A 22858-nucleotide genomic window follows, 5' to 3' on the forward strand; every position below is an offset into this window, starting at 1 on the left:
CTAGAACATAACATCCAAGATTCCTTAACATTCCTTTTAAGGAATCACATTACTATGGAAGTATAAACATTTGAAATTTTTAAAATCATATTTAGAAATTTGTTCTGAATATTGGTGACAAAACATATTTGATAGTATTTCAGTCAGTAATCCGTAGATTTTACTAGCTTCCAAAGGATCAAAGTATTCAATGTTAAGTATAATAGCCAGGTCTACCGTGAGCATGTGTGCAAGCAATGTATTCTATGAAGCAAGCCTACAGTTACAGTAGTGCATTTGGGAGCAATAAAAAGAAGTTTAAAGGCGCATGTTGCAGAACCAGCATTAATTTGTTATATTACCAATGGCTTATTAAATCAAACACGAAACATAACAATTAACTTTGTGTGATCAACTAACATTTTTTATTGGTCAAGAAAATAAAGTTTAAGGAGACAGTGGATTTAAAAAGAAGGTGGCTAGCTGTGTCCTTTGTGGAAAAGGTTCTGGGAAAATATGACATTTTTATGCCAGTGAGTTGTTACAACCGGCAGTAGAGATTCATAATTAGAGGCAACAGTCTGTCTCCACCATGTGACCTGCAGGGATTTAAACTTGTATTTCAATGATCATCCTCCATCCATCACAGTCATGTGACTAATCATTCAGTTAGAAACTCAATTGTATGATTAGTCAGTAGACTGTGCTGTTAGAGTGCCTAGAGGGACCCCTGGAGGATAACCACTGAAATACAAGTGATCAATATAGGGTGATTCAGAAAAGAAAGTGAACATAGACAGAAGTTTAAATGCTGCAAAAAGCCACAGGGTCTGCTGGCTTCCATTGTTACTTTATCAACTAGACTTACCAAGGTGGTGCAAGTGGGATAATTGTTTGAGATGTGGAGTGACAAAGAGGCTATCATGACCTCTAGCGGACGGAGGACTAAAGTACCGTGCAAGAAGACAAGGGGAAACGAACCGGTGGCCCTTATTCACACTGTGAAGTCCTTCAGATTTATGTTAATCTGATGGCTTATGACACATACTATGGCAGTGGCTTTAGTCTCAAACACTTGCACAGCGGTAGACTGCAAGAGCCAACCAGAACTAGATTTCTAGAATATTTCTTGAAAATTTTTTACCATTTATATATCGGTAAGACTTGAATACAACACTGCAGTACTCTCCACAAAGCATGTCACTAATCAACACCTTCAATCATGTGGAAGTTGGGAGTTTGTTCAGAATATTTGGGAAAACATGTTTCTTTAAAAATTCTGCATAATATGGAGCAATTTTCTTACCACTGTCTAAAGTTTCAAACTATTTCAAATAATGATTTCCCCAAGTTGGCCTGGAATCAGCTGAAGACAAACACAGGGAAGGGGTTATGATTAAACTGTTTGGGTTTGAACCATTAACCCCCTCCGCTGGCTTGAAAGCAAGGAGCTCAAAAAAACATTTTCACGATGCGAGGTTTGAAGCGCTCCAGCTTGCTGCTGTCCATGGAATCCACCGTTTTGGCAGCGGACAGGATATCCTGGTGGGCCTCGTCGAAGAGATCCTTCCCGATCGCAGCCTGGACCCTGTCCCGCCAGGCTGTCAGCTTCGGCCTCCCCGAAAACACATCCATGCCCGCCCCCACAGGCTGCCGCGGTCCCCGAAAGCAGAGCACAGGGAAGAGAGAAAACACACCAGGTCACCGGGGCCCGGAACTAGCAAGTGACCCATAACGGGCTTGTGGGGTTAATTCTGCGTAAGTTCCATTCAGTTAAAACTCTGAAATTCTGTTTATGAATTGAAAAATAGACCATAATGTTCTACATGAATTTTTCAGTCAGTAAACATAATTTCTTTTCACAGTCAGAACAGACCCCGCAACCCTACCCCAGGATACAGATGAGATAGCGGGTATAGATAATGGATGGATGGATGAGTAAACTGAATTGAGAATGGAATTGACTCCCATACCTGTCGTTTAACAAACTAGTGGGTGGAGCTACCATGTCATTATAGATCCGAACCAATTGTACCATTGTGATTATTTTTCATAAAATTTGGGATGATGAATTGTACTTGTGAGCTTGCATCATCATTCCCTGTCAGCTTCAGACTGCAGACGGGCTGAGCTGCACAGCCATGGCAGTCAGTGACAGTATATAAATGGATGACGGGACGCCGCTATTTTCAATGAGTGAGATTGGATGCCGATCGTATCACTACCTGATCGGCCTCCTGTGCAATGGATACTGGGAACACACAAGACTGTGCAGGGGCCAAGTCTACGGTTAGGGATACAAAATATGTACTCCTTGTAGTAGCTGTGCTGTAGAATTCGATTACAGCAAAGGTTAGCATGCAAAATCTTTGCGATTCGCCAATCATCGTAGACATTTTGATGTATATAAATTATTCCTCATATTCTCAAAATAACTCTCTATAAAATGTATTGTGGATGATTTCCATATGGCAAACCTCCATTGGAGTTTCAGGATTTTTAGGGAGCTTATTCTTCAAACACTACAGCACAGTCCTTCGAGGTTGCAGGGTTATGATGTCATTATTTGCGCTGAGAAGCAAAAATCGTTACTTCTGCAGGCACGCGCTAGGAGAGAAATCCTGGGCCCCTGATTGCAGTGGAGGAAGATGATTGGTCAATGAGCAGATAGTGCTGGCGGGATCCTCCAGGGGCGTCACCGGCGCTCAGTCAGAGAAAGACAATCCCACTGATTCAAACTTTCAAACGGATTCAAACTTTCAAACGACTTCAGACCACGCACATGCTCCACTGCTTCTGCTTCTCCACCATTTTTATGTTTTAATTGTGTTTTTATTTGACTCTTTTTTCTGAATTGTACCTGCATGATCTCCACGATGGCCACCAAGTCAGCGAGGGAGATGTGCTCTCCGGCGATGAAGGGTTTGTCCTGGAGGAACTTCTCCTCCACGATCTTCAGTGACCCCTCCAGGTCCTCAATGGCCGAATCCATCTTCTCCTTGGGCACCTCCGTCTTCATGACCTTTGGAATCATTAGCTGTAGACAGGACAGACATCGGTCTGTATTTAGACACGTCTTTGCCCTTACCCAAAAACTGGATGATTCATTGATTGATTTGCTGATTGGTTGGTAGATTGACTGACAAGCTTACCTTGAGCCAGAAGATCTTAGAGCCGTGCATTCGGGTGGCTGTGTGTTGCCAAGACAGGTACTCGTTAACAAGCGCTCGTTTCTGCAGGTCGGCTGGGTACCAGTGATCAGGGGTGCGGAACTTCTCCGCCATGTACATCAAGATGGCGATGCTGATGAACGGGCCATGAAACACAAAGGAAGGAGGGCGTTCAGGGTCAGGTTGAGCCGGTTCGAGGGTCAGTTTGAGGGGGTTCAGGGTCTGGTTGAGGGGGTGCAGGGTCAGGTCGAGGGGGTTGAGGATCAGGTTGAGAGGGTGCAGGGTCAGGTCGAGGGGGTTGAGGGTCAGGGTGAGGGAGTTTGGGGTCAGGTTGAGGGGGTTCAGGGTCAGGTTGAGGGAGTTTGGGGTAAGGTTGAGAGGGTGCAGGGTCAGGTCGAGGGGGTTGAGGGTCAGGGTGAGGGAGTTTGGGGTCAGGTTGAGGGGGTTCAGGGTCAGGTTGAGGGAGTTTGGGGTCAGGTTGAGGGGGTTCAGGGTCAGGGTGAGGGAGTTTGGGGTCAGGTTGAGGGGGTTCAGGGTCAGGTTGAGGGAGTTTGGGGTAAGGTTGAGAGGGTGCAGGGTCAGGTCGAGGGGGTTGAGGGTCAGGGTGAGGGAGTTTGGGGTCAGTTTGAGGGGGTTCAGGGTCTGGTTGAGGGGGTGCAGGGTCAGGTTGAGGGGGTTGAGGATCAGGTTGAGAGGGTGCAGGGTCAGGTCGAGGGGGTTGAGGGTCAGGGTGAGGGAGTTTGGGGTCAGGTTGAGGGGGTTCAGGGTCAGGTTGAGGGAGTTTGGGGTAAGGTTGAGGGGGTGCAGGTAGAAGAAAAAGATGTGGTTGGTCTGGGCTGGAGGTGGGCTTCTTCTCATCCCTGTTCATCTTACTTTTGCAATGGCAAATCTATGTCTAACCAATCAGCTACCATACTTGATTACAGTATAATTGCAGTGTACCCCTAAATCCCAACTGCTAACCTCCAGTACTTTGTCTTTTTGGTGTACAGTACTGATACCCTTTCTGATTTAAAAAAAAAACTTAAGTTATGATAAATTCCATGAAGCTAAGCATAAATCAATTCCCTTGCCATTTCCTTTCTAACCATTCTATGCCATATGCCAAGCAGTCTGCAAACGTGCCAACATTACATAAATCATTGAAATCACACAATTTACAAATTCAGTAGCTATCCCATAGAGTCAGCCAACAAAGCCAGTTAGTCGTCTACTGTATGAACTATTACTGTAATATTGATACTGTATCGATCGTCTGCGATGTGAATTCGTTGCAGCTCTGACATATCAATTATATCAAACACTGACATAAATTCTCCTCTGTACGAATCCATCTGCTACAGGTTTGAGTGTTCTCCCACCTCTCGCCCATGGTGAAGTCCCCATCACGGATGGCGGGCACTTTGCGAATCATGTTAATCTTCCCAAAATCCTCTCCATACTGCTCCCCTACAAGAGAAAGGACAGGTCACAACATTTACCGACAAATGGCGAGCGATCAAGATGCCGTTAAAAAAATTGGAGAGGTATGAATTGTGTCCGCCAAATGCCAAAATGTAAATGATGATTAAGCATTTACAAATGACACAAGCTTGACCGCCATCCAACCCCCCCCACCCCCCCCCCCCCCCCCCCTCTTTTTTTTTTTAAACAAACCGATGCACGCAGTTTAAATATGAGCTTAATCAAGGCACAGGTACAAAGGCCACCTGTTCTGAAACATTGTAACGGATGCATGCCTCTGCCAAATTCTTTATATCCCTTGCCAACCGCAGCCAACGTATATGTCAAAGGCTTACCTATTGAGCCTGGAATTCTAAATTCCTGTGGTCTGATATAGTCCCTAAATATAAAACTTAGGCGTGCCTCTCACACAACTCGATTTTTGTTTTCGTTTAATTTGTCCACGGAAAACACGCATTTTAATACGTTATGCACCTTTTAAAATAAATAAATAAATAAATAAATAAATAAATAAATATAGCCAACATTTTCGTTTTTAACTGTCGCTAAAAAGTGTTTTAATAAGTACAAAAGCTAAATCTCACGCAAAAAGCTAAATTAGGGTAACTAATTAAAACACACTGCGAAAACAACACTATACTGTAGGTACGGGACTGAGCAAATCAATAACTAGGTACCAAGCAACTTTAAAACGCTCCTCTGCACAATGCTGTCTTGCATTTGTACGAGTCACCAACTGTCACCCGGAAACAACCTGATTTGCAGCCGCAGAATTGCACGATACAGTCGATATTTCCATAAATCTCGACAAGGTTCATGTACGGTTCATTTTCACTCTAATTGCATGAAACGTTATATTGCCAAGACTGACACTAAGCCCAGGAAACAATAGACATTCCGCCACTCTTTAGCTAGTTGTTCTCTTAACTCGATTTTGATCCTACCTTCAAAAAGCTTTATACTTTTGAATACGAATGGGATGTTGTTTTTCTTCGCAAAGATGAACACCGAACGGCAAGGTTGTGAAAACAGATCGAGGTAAAGTTCAAGTGCCATTTTCAATGCACTGCGCAGACCAAAGTGCTTTCACAGACCACTTGGAACGAATAGGACAACGACTGGACTCTTGTACTACTAGAAAAAGCAGTCACAAAACGCCACTCCCCAGAAACGCGCAGTGTAACTCAATACAATTAAGCCACGTTTCCACCGCAGGAACTTTACCCCGGAACTAGGAACCTTTTGAGGAACTCAGTGCGTTTCGACCGCAGGAACTAGGGTCTAAATTTAGTTCCGGGGGCTTTATTTTACCCCCAAAATTTCCTGCTCGGGGGGTAGTACTTTCCAAAAGTACTGGAACCTTTGGGGTGGGGGCGCAAGCGCTGAAAATTTCTGATTGGTCGACTACTTGCAGTGTTTTATTTCAACCGCCATGTTTAAAAATCTTATTTTCATAATAACTTCAAATCAAACTTGTATGTTATGCGGCGCAGTAGGCTAGTTTTGGTTATAGCCTGCCAACGTCTTGGAATTATAACTTGTGCTCTTCTGTTCTTTTCTTGCTTTAGTATTCGTTTTATAAAATGCTAAGCATTCGTGCTGGGACAGCATATTACGTTCCAAAACATTCAAACGGATTAATTCGGTTGCTGAATATTTTCTTCCGGATTTTCTTTGTTAGCCCGTTGTAATTGACTCAAAACGTTTGATACAGTTATGTGAGGTATGCGGTAGTTCTGCGTAATTCACATTGGTGAAATCACTGGAAATCACCTTCCGCACTTTTTGTCAGGGTAAAATAACAGGTTAATTCTAGTAATCGTCCCTTCATCTTTTTCAGACTGCCGTAATTTTACTCTGCCATTCTTCAATTCCACAAAAAGACCAGGAAGACTATGGACTAATTTATGGTGCATGTTTCGCATCTGGAGGTCACACTTCGCTGCTCGGCTAGCAGTAACTTCGAAGGAAAGCAAACGGTGGCTGTACCACTGCTAATTTAAATTTTCACGCAAGTCCGAGTTTTCGTTCTATTCTTGTCATTTTGCTGAACACATTACAAAGAATTCGGGGCGTTCACAAGAAATTTAACCAATCGAACAATGTAATACGTTGTAACTGGGGCAATGGAGTCAATGGAGGGGGAAGACCTAATAAAACATGGCAGACTATTCCAAAGCCTTGGGGCAGCATTGGAGAAGGCACTGTCGCCCTTGGTTTTTAACCGGGACCGAGGAACAGACAGGAGCAGTTGGTCAGAGGAAGAGGCCTGGAGGTGGAATAGGGGCAAAGGAGGTCAGAAACATAATGTGGAGCCAAACTACACCAGCCAATCAAAATGTCACGTACACACGCAAAATGGACTTCTACCTTTTTACCTCAAAAAATTCCCTCTCAGTGCAACTAGTAAGTTTGTGGCTCACTGTTAATATTGCGCCCTTCAGACCTTGGGCAAACCTCTTATGTATAGAAAAGCATGTTTTCAACATAGAAAAAATGGCAAGTTACTCACACATACAAACCACTATATGGCATTACCACTAGGCCTGCCATTAAAAGTACTGATATCAAAATTACACAAAGTTACAATAAGAAAAATTGGCCATCTTACCTAACACAAATTCAACATGCAGTATTTCAAAGCAATGCTGCTATCCAGTGCTTCTGAAATTACTTCAAGTAACTTGGCCCTGTGTTTTTTCATCTGACCATGTAAAGAAAATGTGGTCATTCTTTTATATGTGTCATATGTGTCATATCAAAGTGTGAAATGGCAACAATTTATAGTGTGAACAATGTTTCTGAATAATTTCAGCAGTTTCACACCAGTGTATATTTGTAATGAATACACAATATGTTGAAACAACTGCCTGCATGCAGCGCTTTGGGTGTATGGGAAGCGTATCTTGAATGAAATGCATGAATAAAATAGGTTTGTTTAGAACATTGTGTTCAGAAAGAAGATATGTTATTCTTTACCATTGCAGAAAAAATTATACTATTGTACCTATCTGGCAAAACTTCATGCGAATAGCAAGCTTATAGTACATAATTGGGGCAAACATGTCTGGATAGGTTTGTAAGATGCAATATTTATTTTATAGGCCTAAATATTTCAAAGTTTTCTGTGTATTTATTGTTAATTATTACACCTATACAGAGGTAACTGTCAAAGCAAGTTGTCGTGTACTGCCCAGTCATCAATGTTTGCTGGTACCATGTTGAATATACTTCATACGTTTAACTTAAGTTGTCCCTAAGGTGGAGATCCACAAGGAATAGGGAACACTCTCACTGTCTTCAGAGACACAGTTGAGGGGTGAATGTGCCATTTTATATTTACCCATAGCTGTTGAGATGGTGAGATTGTGGACAGACTGTGAGCCATGGGCTAATGTCACAACAACGACAGACTTGTGGTAGTCAGCACTGCGCCCTCACCGTGTGAAAGTCATGAAGTAACATCAAGTAATGACTTCCCCAGCTTTAATGTTTCGTTTCACAGGAAGAGGAAATCCTTCACACCCTCCTCAGCTTGTGGCTTCCACTGCTAGGCTTTCAAGGAGTACACAAAGAGTGGAAGTTTTCACATTTCATGTAAACAAGGTAGTCATACTGAGATGTGCTTTAAAAAAAAAAAAAAAAAAACGAGCCTTATCAAGAGAGCACCACTCTAAAAGCGAAACAATACAACACCAATATTACGTAAAAACCTATCTACCTACTTGTCTTGCTCTTGCTTAATGAATGCCTCAAGGTGACAACCAATGGGCAAGGAGCTGGGCTTGTGACCTAAAGGTCACAGGTTCGATTCCCGAATGAGACATTGCCGTTGTACCCTTGAACAAGGTACTTAACTTGCTTCAATATATATCCAGCTGTATAAATGGATGCAATGTAAAAAGTTTTGTAAGTCGCTCTAGATAAGCTTGTAATGTAATGTAACACCAGCCAAGAAGTACCAACACCTTTGGTGGCAATGGCAGATCACACTCTCTGGCCCTGCCACCACCCTGCCCACACACCACTTGCCCTGCACTCTAGTAGGCTTGAGTGCAACAACTTTCACAATCTTCTGTGGACAGTCGAGCCCTTAGCCTGATGCTCACAAAAAGCCGATCCCACTTCGAGTATGTAGCACCTGAGTGACCGAACAGGGCACAGGAGAGTTGCCTGCTCCTCCTTCGCACCCTGAAAGGGGGAGGACACAACACAGACAGCTCTAGCTCCACACCCATACTGGGCTCATGGAGCTCACTCACAGGCTTTTCTGTGGAGCGGGAGCTGCCATGGCTCCGCTTCCAGGAGACCGATGAGGGAAGGAAAGCAGCCTCAGGCCATCAGGGCGCCACGGGGAGCACCCTGTGGTGAAACCGAGCAATCCACCATAGGGTTGCCAGCAGGATCATACTGGACTCAGTGCACCCTCTACCGCCATCTGCTGGCAACCTGGTGAATCGCAAGAAGTGCACTGTGACAAACTGCCGGATCGCCACAGTCAGGGAACATCGCTGATCTCTACATGGCAGAACAAAGATCAGAGGCTAAGAAGAGTCTTTTTCACACATGTACAGATAATCTGTAACAGGAGGCTCTTTTCAAATTTGGAGTCACTAGCAGGTGGCTCGGAGTGGGCAGAATTGCTCATAGTGGGCAGGGTTTGCTCATTGTGGGCGGACCTCAGCAGTGGGTGGAACCTCCTCATTGTGGGTGGAGCCAGTAGGCCCTCTCATGCCAGCTGCCTCCCTCTGGCAGCAGAGGCTGTGCACCACGTGGCTGCCAAGGTCACAGTGCAATAACTGGCTACAGCAATCACACCTACATACTTGGCCTTACGAAGAGCTTGCATATAACAACCATATCATTTCATGAGTCTTTCAAATTTTAATCCAGATAAAATCAGGTGTAACCAATGTTGGTGCGTATGCCAGCTTCCTTACCTTTAGTTTCTGCTTAAGTGTGCAGCCCTCAGGCCAGGGCCTCTCCTGCAATCGTGAACATCTGCTGCGCTACTCTTCAGCATACGTAATCTGTATATTTAGTATATGTACATGCTTTGTTAGCAGGTTAAAACTGTAATGTGGACTATGACTCATCTACAACCATTTATGAAGTACTATGAATCATATAATCATATAAATCTAACCCAGTTCTTACATCTGTGCCAATAGTGCAAACAAATCTGTAATTACAGTGCTAACTGTATTTTGTCTAAATCATAAAATGAGATTTTGATGGCATTCAGTAGCCAGCACTGAAGAGGTGTGCCCACAGGGCACTGAAACTTTCCCATCCATTCGGGAATGCACAATGGCTTCAACTGGAAAGACTCACAATTTGATTTAAAGACTGTCCTTACAGAGATTTTTGTTTTAGCTGAAATGGGTCAACATTTTATGAAGTTTCAATTTAGTAATCAGTTGAAAGCTATGAGTCGGAGAGACATTGGCTCAGTGCTAACTGAGTTAGCATTCCGGGTTGCCACATTGCATTTGTACTGAAAAGTGGATCAATGGCTTCCAGATGTTCCAAACAGCTGCTTTTCAGTGCCCCTCCCCAACCGCAAATGCCCCACCCCAAAAATCCCTATTTGTGGTGACTGTTTATGCGAAAACTGGTAATGACTGCAAAATCAATTATAGATAGACTGAAAAAAAGTAACATCACACAGGTGGAATTTCATTGGACATAAAGTACCACAAAAATAGAGACGTACAAAAACATACTTCTTTAATGTCTGTTTTTAATCACTATCTTAATTCTAAAAAATTGCCAAGTGATGCATATACATATGCAAGCACAACCTCAGTTTCCTATGCCAAAGCTTTGCATTCTTACCCAAAAAAAATCAGCAAATCTTAAAAACTGCATTTTAGGAACTCCATAGATCCGTGATCTATGACTAAATCACACATTCCACCAATGAGCTGATCAGAATGAGTGATTTAATCTTAAAATTTGGCTCATTAAGGGGTCTGAGAAAGGTAACTAAATTCTACAGCCCACTCTGTGGGCAAATTTGAAAAGACTAAAATTCAGTCAAATGCAGATAACTGATTCAAAGGTATGCAATTCAATCAGACCATACTTTAGAAAAATCTAAATGATACTTATAAAGACTATATTTGAAATGACCACAGTTGACCTTGTCTACTCTGGACTATGTATTATGTAAGTAAGTGTACCCAAAATGGTTTCACTATCAATAAATTGCAGTTATGCAGTAGTTTTGTTTTAGTTTGGCTGAAGTTCGTATGCCCTTAATCAAATTAAAAAGCAAGGAGTGAATCAACATTTTTCCTCAACTTAAAAAGTTAAAAAAGACTACTTTTGTTCACATACAGTTTCGAGAAAAAGTGTAACCCTTCTGTTTGATTCTTAGTGAAAGTAAAGGGCAAATATTGACTGAATACAGGTCCAAGTGCGTCTGACTGAAACCGCATTAACATTCTTCCAAATATTAACACTGGGGGGAATCTTAAGTAAAATAGATATACGGGTGAATGCATGGAATGGCTTGTGTTGTCTCCAGGGGGAAATGTGGGCACGCCCCTCCACTACAGGAAACTCATCACAGTTCCCTTCTTTCCTACTTGCCAGGGCTCCAGTGGGTAGAATCTGATGACGATCCTATTGGCAAAGCAGGGAAAAAAAAGAAAATAATTTAAAGCTGTCAAATCAAACCATTCAGATAATTTTTCAGGACATGCAACCGTCGGCTTCCTAATTATGAGTTCGCTGAGTGCTGGATGCACTGCAACTGTTCTCACCGATCCTCGCTTAGGCCAAGTTCCCCGGTGAGGAACTGGAAGATCTTGGCGCTGTGTTCTTTGTTCTTCTCCGCCGTGTCGGTCACGCCGATGGCGGACACACACAGCATGACGCACGGCGCAGTGGATCCGGCCATGAGCATCGCCATTCCGGACTTCACGGACAAATTCATCCTCTGTCAGAACCAAATTACGACCGGTAATCTATCACAGTGTCATGTTTCAACCGCATAGCAGTTCTGAATAGTAAATTGCTTATAATGGATACACTTTTGACAATCTTAAATAAAAGGATTGCATTGCAGAATTGAGCAAAATGCATGCTAATACACTATTTTTGTTTTGTTTTTCAACGAGTTACAACGGTGGAGGTAATTCAGACATGAATCCCATTTCACTTGCCGCTATGTCATATAATTTGTTCGAAACACAATGTCACTACTTGCTATAATGCAATGACTTCAAATTAACGTTATACTGTAAAGCAATTTTGTGTCAATGGCCACCTAATAGACATAGTAAGTGAACTAACCAACTATCTCGCCAGCTCGCTATCACTGTTCCAAAGGGACTTACAGTAGTTAGCGAGCTTCATCTCATTGCAACTTACTTCTTCAGGTTTCTGAAGGGCAGCAGCCGTTGTTGAGCACAGTTTTTTCAAAAAATCATCGGTGAATTTACTTGCTGGCAAGTTACTTTCCAGCTCAATGAAAGGCATGATTGCATAAATTCCTATTCCAGCTCCTGTACAAAAATCTAATAACCTTTTACGCAATGGCAGCAGCACTTGCCTGCACCGGAAAGTGATCTCACACCTCTTCTATCCATTGGTTGGATCTTGAACCTTAAACTGATTGGTTGAGGATGAAACGCCCCTGACGTTTACTGACCAAATAGAAGCACGCGCTGCGTAAAGATTAGCGAATCTCCGGAGCTTTCGCTGAAAACGTGACGCTGAAACGCTGAACACTCATGAAGGTCCAGAAAAGCAAAAACAGAAAATAGTAAAATCTGGTCTTGTCTTCAGATCTTACAGTTACTTAGGATATATTCTACGTGTCTCCGTAGACGACTGACTGTTAGTGGAAATCGAAACTACATCAGAGGGATATTAAGACCCGTGTTTGTGGTGGAAACGCATAAAAACTAATGACCACATTAAGCCTAATTCCAGACTCAAAAATTCCAAGCCCTGCTAAGATTTTCAGACTATTTTGTCTATTTCCCCTCGATTTCCATACCTTTTTTTTTTTTTTACTGCACAGCGCAGGTGAGCAAGTGCTCTCTTCCAAAGCAAGTGCAATCTTGCATATGTGTAGATGCATCCAGTTTAAGTAAAATGAGTGGCTCAATCTACCTTTATTCTACATATATCTGGCTGTCAGGTATACAAGTACAGTGCAAGTGCCAACACTGCCACGTTTAAAATGAACTTTTATTTTACAACCTAATATACAGTACAGTGCTAAAAATCCTGTGCATTTCATGTTGACACCAACTGTTACAGCAGAGCAGATGAGTTTATGTTAATGTCCAAGAGCTCATAGTGAGAGCAGTTCAATGCCATTTGAGTGTTTTGTCTTGTTTTCCATCACCGTCCATTCCGTCAAACCAGTGATGTCACGCCTAAGATGAAAAACAAAGAACAAAGATAAGAGTATTCAATGACGCAAAACACTGATCGATTACACTTGACCGATGCATGAATTTTACTGTGACCAAAGACAGACGGGCAGTTATGATGAATCTATTACAGCACTTTTTTAAAAGGAAAAGTTTTTACTGTCTTTTCTTGCTGATCATTTTTTATTGATTTCCATACTTTACACCCCAACACCCATGGCATAAATCCAGTTTTTAAATAAACATCTCAAAGAAAAAAGAAGGCTCCGCACAACAACAGCTGCCTGAAGTGCGCTCAAAGTGTTACGTTTTAATAGAAGACTACGACAAAACTTTCAGTTAGCTTTCGTCAGTTTAAATAAACGTTTGACACTTTATGGCAAGCACTCATTCCCATTAAACACAGAAAAGTAAAGGTTATAAGAAGCTTACTGTGTGAATTAGGCTTACCGTGTGAGTACTTGCACTGCTTCAGTGCTTCGCTGAAGCCCTCGCACAGAGTGAGGTCACTCTGGGTCGTGGCACAGTCCAGGAACTGCCTCACTTCAAAATGGCAGGGACCTGGTGGGGGAGGGGCTGCACGGGGGGGCTCCTGAGGGTGAAAATACACACACACACACACACACACACACACACACACAGACAAACACCTTAGTAAGTTTATGATTTTACGCACAGTCAGTGCTTAAACTTCACTTAAATTCTGAAGTACTGCGTGTGAAGAAAATAGGGTCTGTGGTCATTTTTATGTCTTTTTTTTGTTTTGTTTAAATCAAAGTTGATCGTTCAAACCCGGGATCCAACCAGCACGTGCAAACAGCCCTCTCTTTCTGAGACTGGGTGAGCTACGCCTTAAGCTGACTACACCTGTGTGCCTCTCTACACCCTGCACATGTGACCGAATCTGTCCAGGCCCCCCGAGGTGAGCTCCGTACCTGGTAGGCAGCGGGTTTGGCGGCCTCTGGGGCGCTGCTGCTGGAGCCGCCGCCCCCGCCGAAGGATCCCGTGAGGGCGCCGCCGAGCACGTGCCCCACCGCCGACCCCACCGCCACGCCCGCGGCCGTGGTGGCCATCTGGGCCATCAGGCCCGGCTGCTTGGGCTGGGCCGCCGCCGCCGGCGCCAGGGCGGCGGGAGGGGGCGGGGCTGGAGCAGGGGCATAGGAGTGAGCAGGGTGGCTGCGGGGCAAAGAAACAAGACAGGCTGATTGGCACACTGGAATGTACCAAGTGGAACAACAACAAAAAAAAAGGGGGGGCGAGGGGGGGCTTCACTTCAGGATTCGGGTTCAATTTCAATGTAGTCACACCAAGAAGTTTTTTTATTTACTTTTATTTATGTATTGAATTTAAGGTCATTCACTGAGTTGGATTACCTTAAATGAAACTGACCACATCTCTGGAGAGGAGTCACTTAAGATTAAGTGTGATGTATTAAAATGTCTTTTTTTCCCACCTTTTATTACCCAATCTGCACGTGAAAGTATTAATTTGGTCAGTCAATCTTGAAGTGGTGACATAAATAGTTCATTAATACATGCTTTCAAATAAAATAAAAAATGTTACATTTCTTTTGCACAAACATTAGCAAGCAAATAGATGTTTGTTAATATGCTGCCTAATATAAATTCCAGTTTTGTTCATAATAATAGCACGATTTATTCTTGAACACATTTAGCTATCCAATATGGCACTGATGACGAAACGATTGCTAGAAACTTCCAGCGTAATGGAGCACGTCCTCAACTAACCATGTTAGGTATTAGCTAAGTAGCTGATGGTAGAGAGGTGCGTTTGTACGTTAATTCGAAAATGATAATAAAGCTTCTGAGTTACTATCAAATTGCTAACCAGCAAATGACATTGAGAAGGAGATTCTTGCGTCAAGACTGCTGCGCACTAGAAGGCTAGCGTGTCATCATCTTTTGCTCAACTTAGCTTACACGTAATTGTTATGACCTTTTACTTAGTGCACTTTGCATCGTGAACATGAACAAATCAACCATTCCGAGGAATCAAACTATATCCGAAAGTAGCTAAAGTTTGGTAGCATTAATAAATAATTAGCAGAAATGCCTGTCCGTAGGATGCATTATATATAACGTTAACCAATTTAGCTGGCTAGCCAAGCAGGCGAGAGTGAACGAACTTACTATGCGACCCTACTTTAGAGCATTTATTATATTGATTTTGCGACGCCGATATGGGTCAATTTATATTTTACATAATTGCTTAAAGCGTTCTTTGACTCGGTAATATAAGCTTGTTTTAGCTACCAGGGATTCCTTGAGGTATCATATATTCTATTTTGCACGGCGTTCGAGTGTAACGTCAGTTTACTTCGCATGTAATCGGTATACGGCGACTAGTTACAGCGATATTATTTAAGAGCTCTTACCTTGCTGGTGAAGGCGACGGACGACTGCGACTTCCCCTCGCCATTTCAGACACTTTCACGTTGCTAATATTATGAATAAATTGGGTTACTGTGGGTTCAGATACAAGAGACAGCTCGCTAACTCCTCTTCGAAGGATTGTCGCAACTGAAATGGATCATCAGATTCACCATACACGTGTGGATGACCTTGTGTGGGGGAAAATCTGTAGTACGCATGCGCGAAATTTGGTTACATAGCCGGTGTCGTCTTATTGTGCGTTTAAATAGGCCAGGTATTTTCTTTTTGTTGCAAAAATCTTTTCTTTTGCTTTTTTTTTCGAAATACACATTAAATATAGCCTATATATATGTATATATATATATACAAAGGCAGAAAAAGCAATAATATATAGCAATCTAACAAGTCAAGAAGTGGTATATTCCAAATGTCTTTTAAAGATACTAACTTACATAAAATTTTAATTAGAGTTAGATTCAAGTCTTCACAACAATTCACTGTCATTTTGCTTCAGCGTTCGTCAGTCCTTTTTAAGTATTAATATAGTATCCAATTTATATTTAGAATTGTATAAAGTTTAGTTTAGTCTTTGTTCGTGTACATTTGTGAATGTGGAATTTTCCATAAATCATAAATAAATTCAAAATATACCAAATGTTATGTTCCATATTTCCATCAGAAAAAATATAACACCTTGCGAACAACATTCATGTGAATCTCTTCATCAGTAGTCTTTTTGAAAAATCTTTCACACCAAAACACTTTAGTATAGATTCAAAAATAAATAATAATACATTACACATTTACTGTTACAGAAAATACATGCTAAATCAATATATTTTCTAAACTTTGCCATTACCTGGTTTACATGATAAAATGTGGTGAGTAATTCTGAATGATTCCCCTCTGTGTAGGGAAAATACATTTGTGTGTGCCTTCTGTAAAATAACATCTACTATGTGGGCATTTCTGTAATTGCAAGTAATAACAAATGTAACTGACTTTGCTTAAACAACTGTTCTCAGCAGCTGTGTCCTGTCTGTGCCACTTTTATCAGCTGCACTCCGGGTGTGGGTGGAACTGTTTATCACACTATATGACGCAGAAGAAAATACACAAAGACCACCGCAAACTGCATTTCTTCAGAGGATTACCGATGCTGTTCTTCTCTCCATGATATCATGTATTGAAGCTTCTCAACCTTGATTGAGGTCTCTGTGCAGAACTGAATTATTCTTCAATACTCTCAGATTTATTGGTGACACAATATTTTCTCGTAATACTCCAAACTTCTTTCCAATAGATATTTTTATTACTATGAATGCCAAAAACTCTTTACTATAGGTGCAGATGGTCCACATTTACATTTGGTATGGAGCTTGCCCTGCCAAGCGGTGACTTGGCGGATGGCAGTTTGGCTTCAGTAAAGTAGGCTGTGTGTGGTGAAGGTAAACTCCTGCATTTAACAAACAACCCTTTGAGACCTTTCTACAGCAGTAACACCTTGGTGAATTTAGCCGAGAGTCCAGCCTGCATAATATGATTACAGTGGCAGTGGTAGTGGTATTACCTGCTTTAGCATAATTGCACTGCTAAATAGAGAAATCTATGCTGAACATAGCTTACACCATTTACTCTCATTCTTTACAACTCTTACAGTCTGTGTAAGACTGTTCTTTTGCATTTTTCAAACATTCTTGTGAGGAAAAAGTTCGTCTTTCTAACTCTTATATGTTTAAAAAAACGTTCACTATTATTATAAATCATCTGCCGAGTTTTTGTAAACACTCCTGGGTAATAGTGTCTACAAAGTGTAAATACTGGGACTTGTCATGTGGGTGTAAGCACTTTTGCACTTGACTCCAGGACCACTTGGTGGCGCTCAGAAACCACTGTCGTATTGTGTGACGGTGGTGTCCGACCGCCACCAAGTGGTCTTGGAAATAATTGCAACGATATTATCTCGCGCCTGTATCTACGCATTTATCATAATGCACCCGGTAGCCTACAACATGACATTATATCTGGATATTTTCTCGTCTGGGGACGAAAACCATCAGTTATCTGAGTGGGCACGTTCATTCTGTTGCTGTATTCGCATGAACTCAATGCAAAGAGCAAAATAAACAGTGTGGCAGTGGTGTGGCTTTTTCTATTAATACGTTATTCTAAATTACTGAAACAATTATTTATTCAAGTTTTTGTGGTTTTTCATTATTATTTAAACCAAAAATGCAAACTAATTTTGGGTCAGTCTGATACTTAGCTTGGCTTCATTTTCAACAATAGCCAAAGGCAGCTTCATTGTATCTTAGAAAAGCCTACTTTATGCCACATCTGTATAATATTAAACTCCCAAAAATACTTTGCCATGTGCTTAGATCACAGCGCATTCTCTTGAGTCTTTCCACGCAATGTAGAAAAATGGTAAAGAGTATTGTCTGAAAACAGCAATCATGCCTTTTGTTCAAATGAAGAAATACAAAAAAAGCCTCTTGTTTTTGGCTTGTTTGATAGAGTTTGATAGCCAGCTGTTTCTGGTTCTTGGCAAAGATGAGGAAACACAACGAACCTTGTACAAAGGAGACAGTATAAATATGACGACATAACAAATTTCAGACAGGCTTGAAAATGAAAGATCTTTCACGTATTACTGAGAGACACCACTCCACCCCCCACCCCCAATGACCCCAAAAAGAGACCAACAGAAAAAAGCACAATTGGCAATATGAGTTTGAGGTTAAAAATATTCACAGGCATCTTGGATTTGTTTGACATTCTTTGTACTCTGGGAGAAAAAGCACTGCAGAACATGAATGTGTTTATGTGAAGGAGATATTTAATATTTCATCTACACAGTGAAACAAACATAATTGGCTCCATCATCAAATATCTAATGTTGGTGACTGGTGCCTGGATTCAGTCACATATTGTATCATAAATTGTATCATAAAAAATCTTTACAAACACTGCTTAGAGACTTCAGCAGTTGGTATAATTAGCTTGCCAAGCTTGTTTTGTGAAGAAATATCAAAGGTAACACTTTAAACAGCTTTTATACACAATTGAAGGACCAGGTCTGAAATTCATAAAGAGTTTCAGAGGATCGCTGATCTAGGAACAGTTTTCCCCTGTTTATATCTTGACCTCATCCATTATGGACTAAAGGGAAAGAGTGATCCCAGATCAGCACTACTATGCTGGGCTCTAATTCTTTATGAGTACACGCCCAATTGGGGCTCTAATTCTTTATGAGTACAGGACCAGCCCAATCCTCTGCCCTTAACTGCACTGCGACTTTGGAACGATGGGGGAAGCATCACTGGGGCACGTCTGAGTGCGCCTCCTGCTTGTGAAGGAGGTGAAGGAAGCCGTGGAGGAGCGAACCCCATACAGCCACGAAGGGACAGCGAGCCACCGAGCACCCAGGGGGGGGGCCAGAGCGGGAGGACCGGCTTCGTGGGTGGGCACGGCGGAGGGTTCGAGGGGAGCAGAGGAAGGAGGAAGGAGGAAGGGAAAAACGTAAATTGGCCTGACACAGGCGTCGGGCGAGCGGCCTGCTGAGTCATCGGCCCTCTCCGTCTGTGGACGCGCGCTCACGCTTCGTCTGCAGCAGCGGCGCGTCTCCGCCCGGGCTGGAGCGGGGGGGGGGGGGGGGAGCGGCGGACTCACACACACACGCGCGCGCGCGCGTGGAGTCACAGCGGGCGACGCGGAGGAGACGCTGCACAGGCTCCCTGCAGACTAAACACACTCGGCCGCGCGCGGGTCTGGCCTCCGTACGCTCGGGCCCGTGGGGAGCCGGGGTTAGCCGCACCAGTGATTCAGAGGGCGGCGCGAGGCACCATTAAAGCCGAGCCCTTGTTTGTTTTTCTTTCTGTGTGTTTTTTGATCAGCTTTTAATCGTGTAAAAGTTGGGGGGGGGGGGGTTGGGGGGGGGGGGCGCAGACTGACGCACATCCTTTACAGCTGCACTTCTTCTGCAGCACTTCTAGGAAGACTCCTGGTGCCTGAGACACCAGCGGAACCCCGCATGGAGGGGATCCCAAGCTGTGACTCAGGACCCAGTGCTGGGTCATCAGAGGGGTCAAAGTGGGTCAGGAGATACACTACATGGACAAAAGTATCTGAACACCTGGCATCCAACATCTCATCCGAAATTATGGGCATTAATATTGAGTTGGTCCACCCTTTGCCACTATAAGAACCTCCACTTTTCTGGGAAGGTTTTATACTAGATGTTGGAACATTGCTGCAGGGATTTGCTTCCATTCAGCCAGAAGAGCATTAGTGAGGTCGGGCATTGATTGGGTAATTAGGCCTGTTGGGTAGTTGGCTTTACAATTGATCCCAAAGGTGATGGGTTTGAGGTCAGGTCTCTGTGAAGGTTAGTCAAGTTCTTCCACACTGTTCTTGACAAAACCATTTCTACATGGACCTTGCTGTGTGCTCGGGTGGCACTGTCATGCTGAAACAGGAAAGGGCCTTCCCCAAACACAGAATTGGCCAAAATGTGATTGTATGTTGAGGGGCCTAGCCCAAACAATGAAAAACAGCCACAGACCAAGGGGTGTCCAGATACTTTTTGTCGTATAGTGTAAGTGTGAAAATGTAATTTCCAGTATGTTATATACTTTCTATAGACATCCACAAAATTTAAAATAAAATTCTGCACTTGCATGAACTGCACTAATTATAGAGTTGTTTTGACACGTTGCATAGTACATTTATGACCATTTTGGGAGGAGGTGGGCCACTGAAAATCCATTTCCTCAGTTAAGTGAGAAAGTTCTGGATGCAGTGCCCTAAGGCATGAAAAAAACTTCAGAAAAGTAATTTCCCATCTGATATTTATTACTTACTTCACTTCACTGCTAGACACTCTCATCCAGAGTGATGTAAGTGCAAAGATCAGGGACTGAAGTGGCGTGATTTCCTAGAGGAGAATATGTAGTCACAAGAGAGACAGTAAGTGCAAGAAGGCTCAACTGACAACTTGTCAACTACCCCAGTGAACATTAAACTAATTTACACAAACAAGAACAACACTACCGTAATATGTATTAGAAACACCACAGGACCACAGGCTCTGAAAACGAAGAGAAGAAGCTGCACCGTACCAGATGCCAGGGCGGGTTGAGGTGGAGGAGCCGAGGGGCAGCCTGCAGAGGTGGGTCTTCAGTCTGTGCCAAAAGATGGCCGACACCTCTGCTGTTCTCACTGCCCGTGGAAGTTCATTCCGACACCAAGGGGTCATGCTTTAAGTCAAATGTTACACGTTCTATGTAGTGGAGGGCAGCGGGGGGTGGGGGGGTGGGGGGGGTTGGTTGTGATGTTGCAGGCCAGACAGGCAGCAGCGTTCTGGATGCTGCATGACCTGTCAATTATCAGGATCAGGAACACTGATTCAATTCAGTCAGTTCAGGAAATGAACTAAAATTCAATTAGTTAATTTAAAAATCCTCATAGAATGTCATTGGAATGAGTTTTTCGGTTTATAAACTGAATTTAATTGGAATGTGACTGGCCTGTGATACTGACATGGCCCACATCTGGCCCTTGTCTTTTCTGTCGTTATAGTTACAAACGGGCATGGGGGATTTTGGGAGGTTAGGAGGTGGGGGGTGCTGGGTGGCCAGACTGCATTCCTGAAGGAAGGGCTCACAAAGGCAGCTTGGGGGGAAGAGACCGAATAACTACCCCAAACCTTAAATCCTGGGGCCCGGAGGGGACCATGTCCTGTAAACAGACCACCTCCTGAGAACAGAGAGAGACAAAGAAAGAAAAAGAGAGACAGAGCATGAGGGGAACGAGAAAGAGAGAGTAAGAAAGAATGAGGGGAGAAAAGACAGACAGACAAAAAGAAAAAGAGACAGACAGAGAGAGAGAGAGGGCAGAAAAGAGAGAAAAAGAGAGACAGAGCAAGAGAGAAAGAGAGAGAGAAAAAGAAAGAGGGGAGAAAGGAGAGAGACAGGAACAAAGAAACAAGAACCAGAGAGAGAGAGAGATAGAAAAAAAAGAGAGAGTGAGCCACACACTGACACACATGCATTTCCTTGCATGTATTTATTTGGCAAGCAGATCTTTGTTCGTATTTCTAGCTATTTTCTGGTTGGATTGGCTAATTAGTTTTTTTGTTTGGACATCTGGCTGACTAGTGCGGGTCACTGGTGAACAATGAGACACTCGTAAGGCTGCCCAAAATCTCTCCGTCCTGGGGCGGGTCGAGATTCCTCTCCCAGACCGTGAAGCCCATCGACACACTGGAACAGTCTTATCAGGATGAGACACCCGGTAGGCTCCAATAGGCCCCTTTTCCCAAAATAACTTTCCAGGCTCTGATGGCAAAAATGGCAGTAACCAGGACAATGACCTGGTACAGGAACGCAGTGGACTGAAACACAGCTATTTAGTGCAAAGCTTATTAGACTCAGCCAGCACGCGACTGAGTGATATTGTGTATTAAGCCTTAAGTACTGTACACATGGCTCCTTGTGCTAATCAAGGCAACCGTACGTACGTACTGCCCAGAGAAAACATAAAAGAAATGGAGCTTAGATCACATACGTAAATAAATAGTGTCATATGAGCTCGCTGTTCCCTGCGTTTGGGAAAGGGAAGAAAGAGAAGACAAAAAAGGGGAGTGAAACAAGGAGAGCAGTCCTGGGTGGGGGCGGGGGAGACAGGGGGGTGAGAGGGGGCAGCAGGGGAGCACAGAGACCTGGAGCTGCACCCTAACAGCTTACAGATGTCCACGTTTTCAGCCATTCCATCTTCGTGTTCTACTGACAGGTTTGAGAACAGCAAGCAACATACCCTCTCCATGTCACTACACCCCCTCTCTGTACACCGTCTCACTGTGTCAGTATACTCCCTCCCTGTGTTAGTACACCCCCTTACTGTGTCAGTACACTCCCTCCATTTGTTAGTACACCCCCTTACTGTGTTAGTACACCCCTCCATGTGTTAGTACACCCCCTTACTGTGTTAGTACACCCCCTTACTGTGTCAGTATACTCCCTCCATGTGTTAGTACACCCCCTTACTGTGTCAGTACACCCCCTCCATGTGTTAGTACACCACACCCCCTCACCGTGTCAGTACACCAAACGTTTCAGTATACCCCTGCATATGCCAGTGCATCCCCTCACTGTGTCAGTACACCTCCTTCCTATCTCAGTATACCTCCACTATGTGTCAGTATATATTCTCACTGTGTCTGTAAATGGCATAGGACAAATATGAATCTTTAAAATGTCAAATAAAGAAAATCTTACAACAGGCTCAGTTCATGGCCACTTTCACTGCCATTTTAACTTCTTTGTGTAAGAAAGACCCTGACTGCTGAACCAATCACATGACCCACAGCCTCCATGAGCCAGCCAATGGGAGGGAATAATTATATTCAATATCGGAACGATCATAATCACCAGTGCCATACCCATCTCAGTGATCAGCG

At 43.2% G+C, this 22858-nt stretch overlaps 3 protein-coding genes across 3 annotated transcripts; all 3 read right to left on the minus strand.

Moving 5' to 3' along the window:
• Positions 1–376: 376 nt before the first annotated feature.
• Positions 377–5776, minus strand: gstt1b (glutathione S-transferase theta 1b). The gene is made up of 5 exons (XM_035391092.1): positions 5558–5776; positions 4511–4598; positions 3132–3282; positions 2840–3016; positions 377–1629 (listed from the first exon to the last, which is right to left on the minus strand). The coding sequence occupies exons 1-5, from the start codon at positions 5667–5669 to the stop codon at positions 1432–1434; spliced, it is 726 nt and encodes a 241-aa protein (XP_035246983.1). The 5' UTR covers positions 5670–5776; the 3' UTR covers positions 377–1431.
• Positions 5777–10329: 4553 nt separating this feature from the next.
• On the minus strand, positions 10330–12196 carry ddt (D-dopachrome tautomerase). The gene is made up of 3 exons (XM_035391103.1): positions 11994–12196; positions 11384–11559; positions 10330–11243 (listed from the first exon to the last, which is right to left on the minus strand). The coding sequence occupies exons 1-3, from the start codon at positions 12099–12101 to the stop codon at positions 11171–11173; spliced, it is 357 nt and encodes a 118-aa protein (XP_035246994.1). The 5' UTR covers positions 12102–12196; the 3' UTR covers positions 10330–11170.
• Positions 12197–12799: 603 nt separating this feature from the next.
• On the minus strand, positions 12800–15604 carry chchd10 (coiled-coil-helix-coiled-coil-helix domain containing 10). Its single transcript, XM_035391102.1, has 4 exons — positions 15402–15604; positions 13942–14182; positions 13457–13598; positions 12800–13009 (listed from the first exon to the last, which is right to left on the minus strand). Exons 1-4 carry the CDS (start codon positions 15443–15445, stop codon positions 12990–12992), a joined length of 447 nt encoding a protein of 148 aa, XP_035246993.1. The 5' UTR covers positions 15446–15604; the 3' UTR covers positions 12800–12989.
• Between the last annotated feature and the right edge of the window lie 7254 nt (positions 15605–22858).

The sequence above is a fragment of the Anguilla anguilla genome, chromosome 14 (genome assembly GCF_013347855.1).
Source record: "Anguilla anguilla isolate fAngAng1 chromosome 14, fAngAng1.pri, whole genome shotgun sequence".
NCBI lineage: Eukaryota > Metazoa > Chordata > Actinopteri > Anguilliformes > Anguillidae > Anguilla > Anguilla anguilla.

Bases quoted from the DNA above. Each gene is read 5' to 3' on its own strand.
- ddt (XM_035391103.1), bottom strand. From the start codon at position 12,101: ATGCCTTTCATTGAGCTGGAAAGTAACTTGCCAGCAAGTAAATTCACC. The intron at 11,560-11,993 runs GTAAGTTGCAAT...TGGTTCTGACAG, and splicing joins CCCTTCAGAAACCTGAAGAA to AGGATGAATTTGTCCGTGAA. The intron at 11,244-11,383 runs GTGAGAACAGTT...CTTTGCCAATAG, and splicing joins CTTGGCCTAAGCGAGGATCG to GATCGTCATCAGATTCTACC.
- gstt1b (XM_035391092.1), bottom strand. From the start codon at position 5,669: ATGGCACTTGAACTTTACCTCGATCTGTTTTCACAACCTTGCCGTTCG. The intron at 4,599-5,557 runs GTAGGATCAAAA...TTTCTCTTGTAG, and splicing joins AAGTATAAAGCTTTTTGAAG to GGGAGCAGTATGGAGAGGAT. The intron at 3,283-4,510 runs GTGGGAGAACAC...CCCGTTCATCAG, and splicing joins GACTTCACCATGGGCGAGAG to CATCGCCATCTTGATGTACA.
- chchd10 (XM_035391102.1), bottom strand. From the start codon at position 15,445: ATGGCGAGGGGAAGTCGCAGTCGTCCGTCGCCTTCACCAGCAAG. The intron at 13,599-13,941 runs GTACGGAGCTCA...TTTCACCCTCAG, and splicing joins CCAAACCCGCTGCCTACCAG to GAGCCCCCCCGTGCAGCCCC. The intron at 13,010-13,456 runs GTAAGCCTAATT...TTTTCATCTTAG, and splicing joins GCAGTGCAAGTACTCACACG to GCGTGACATCACTGGTTTGA.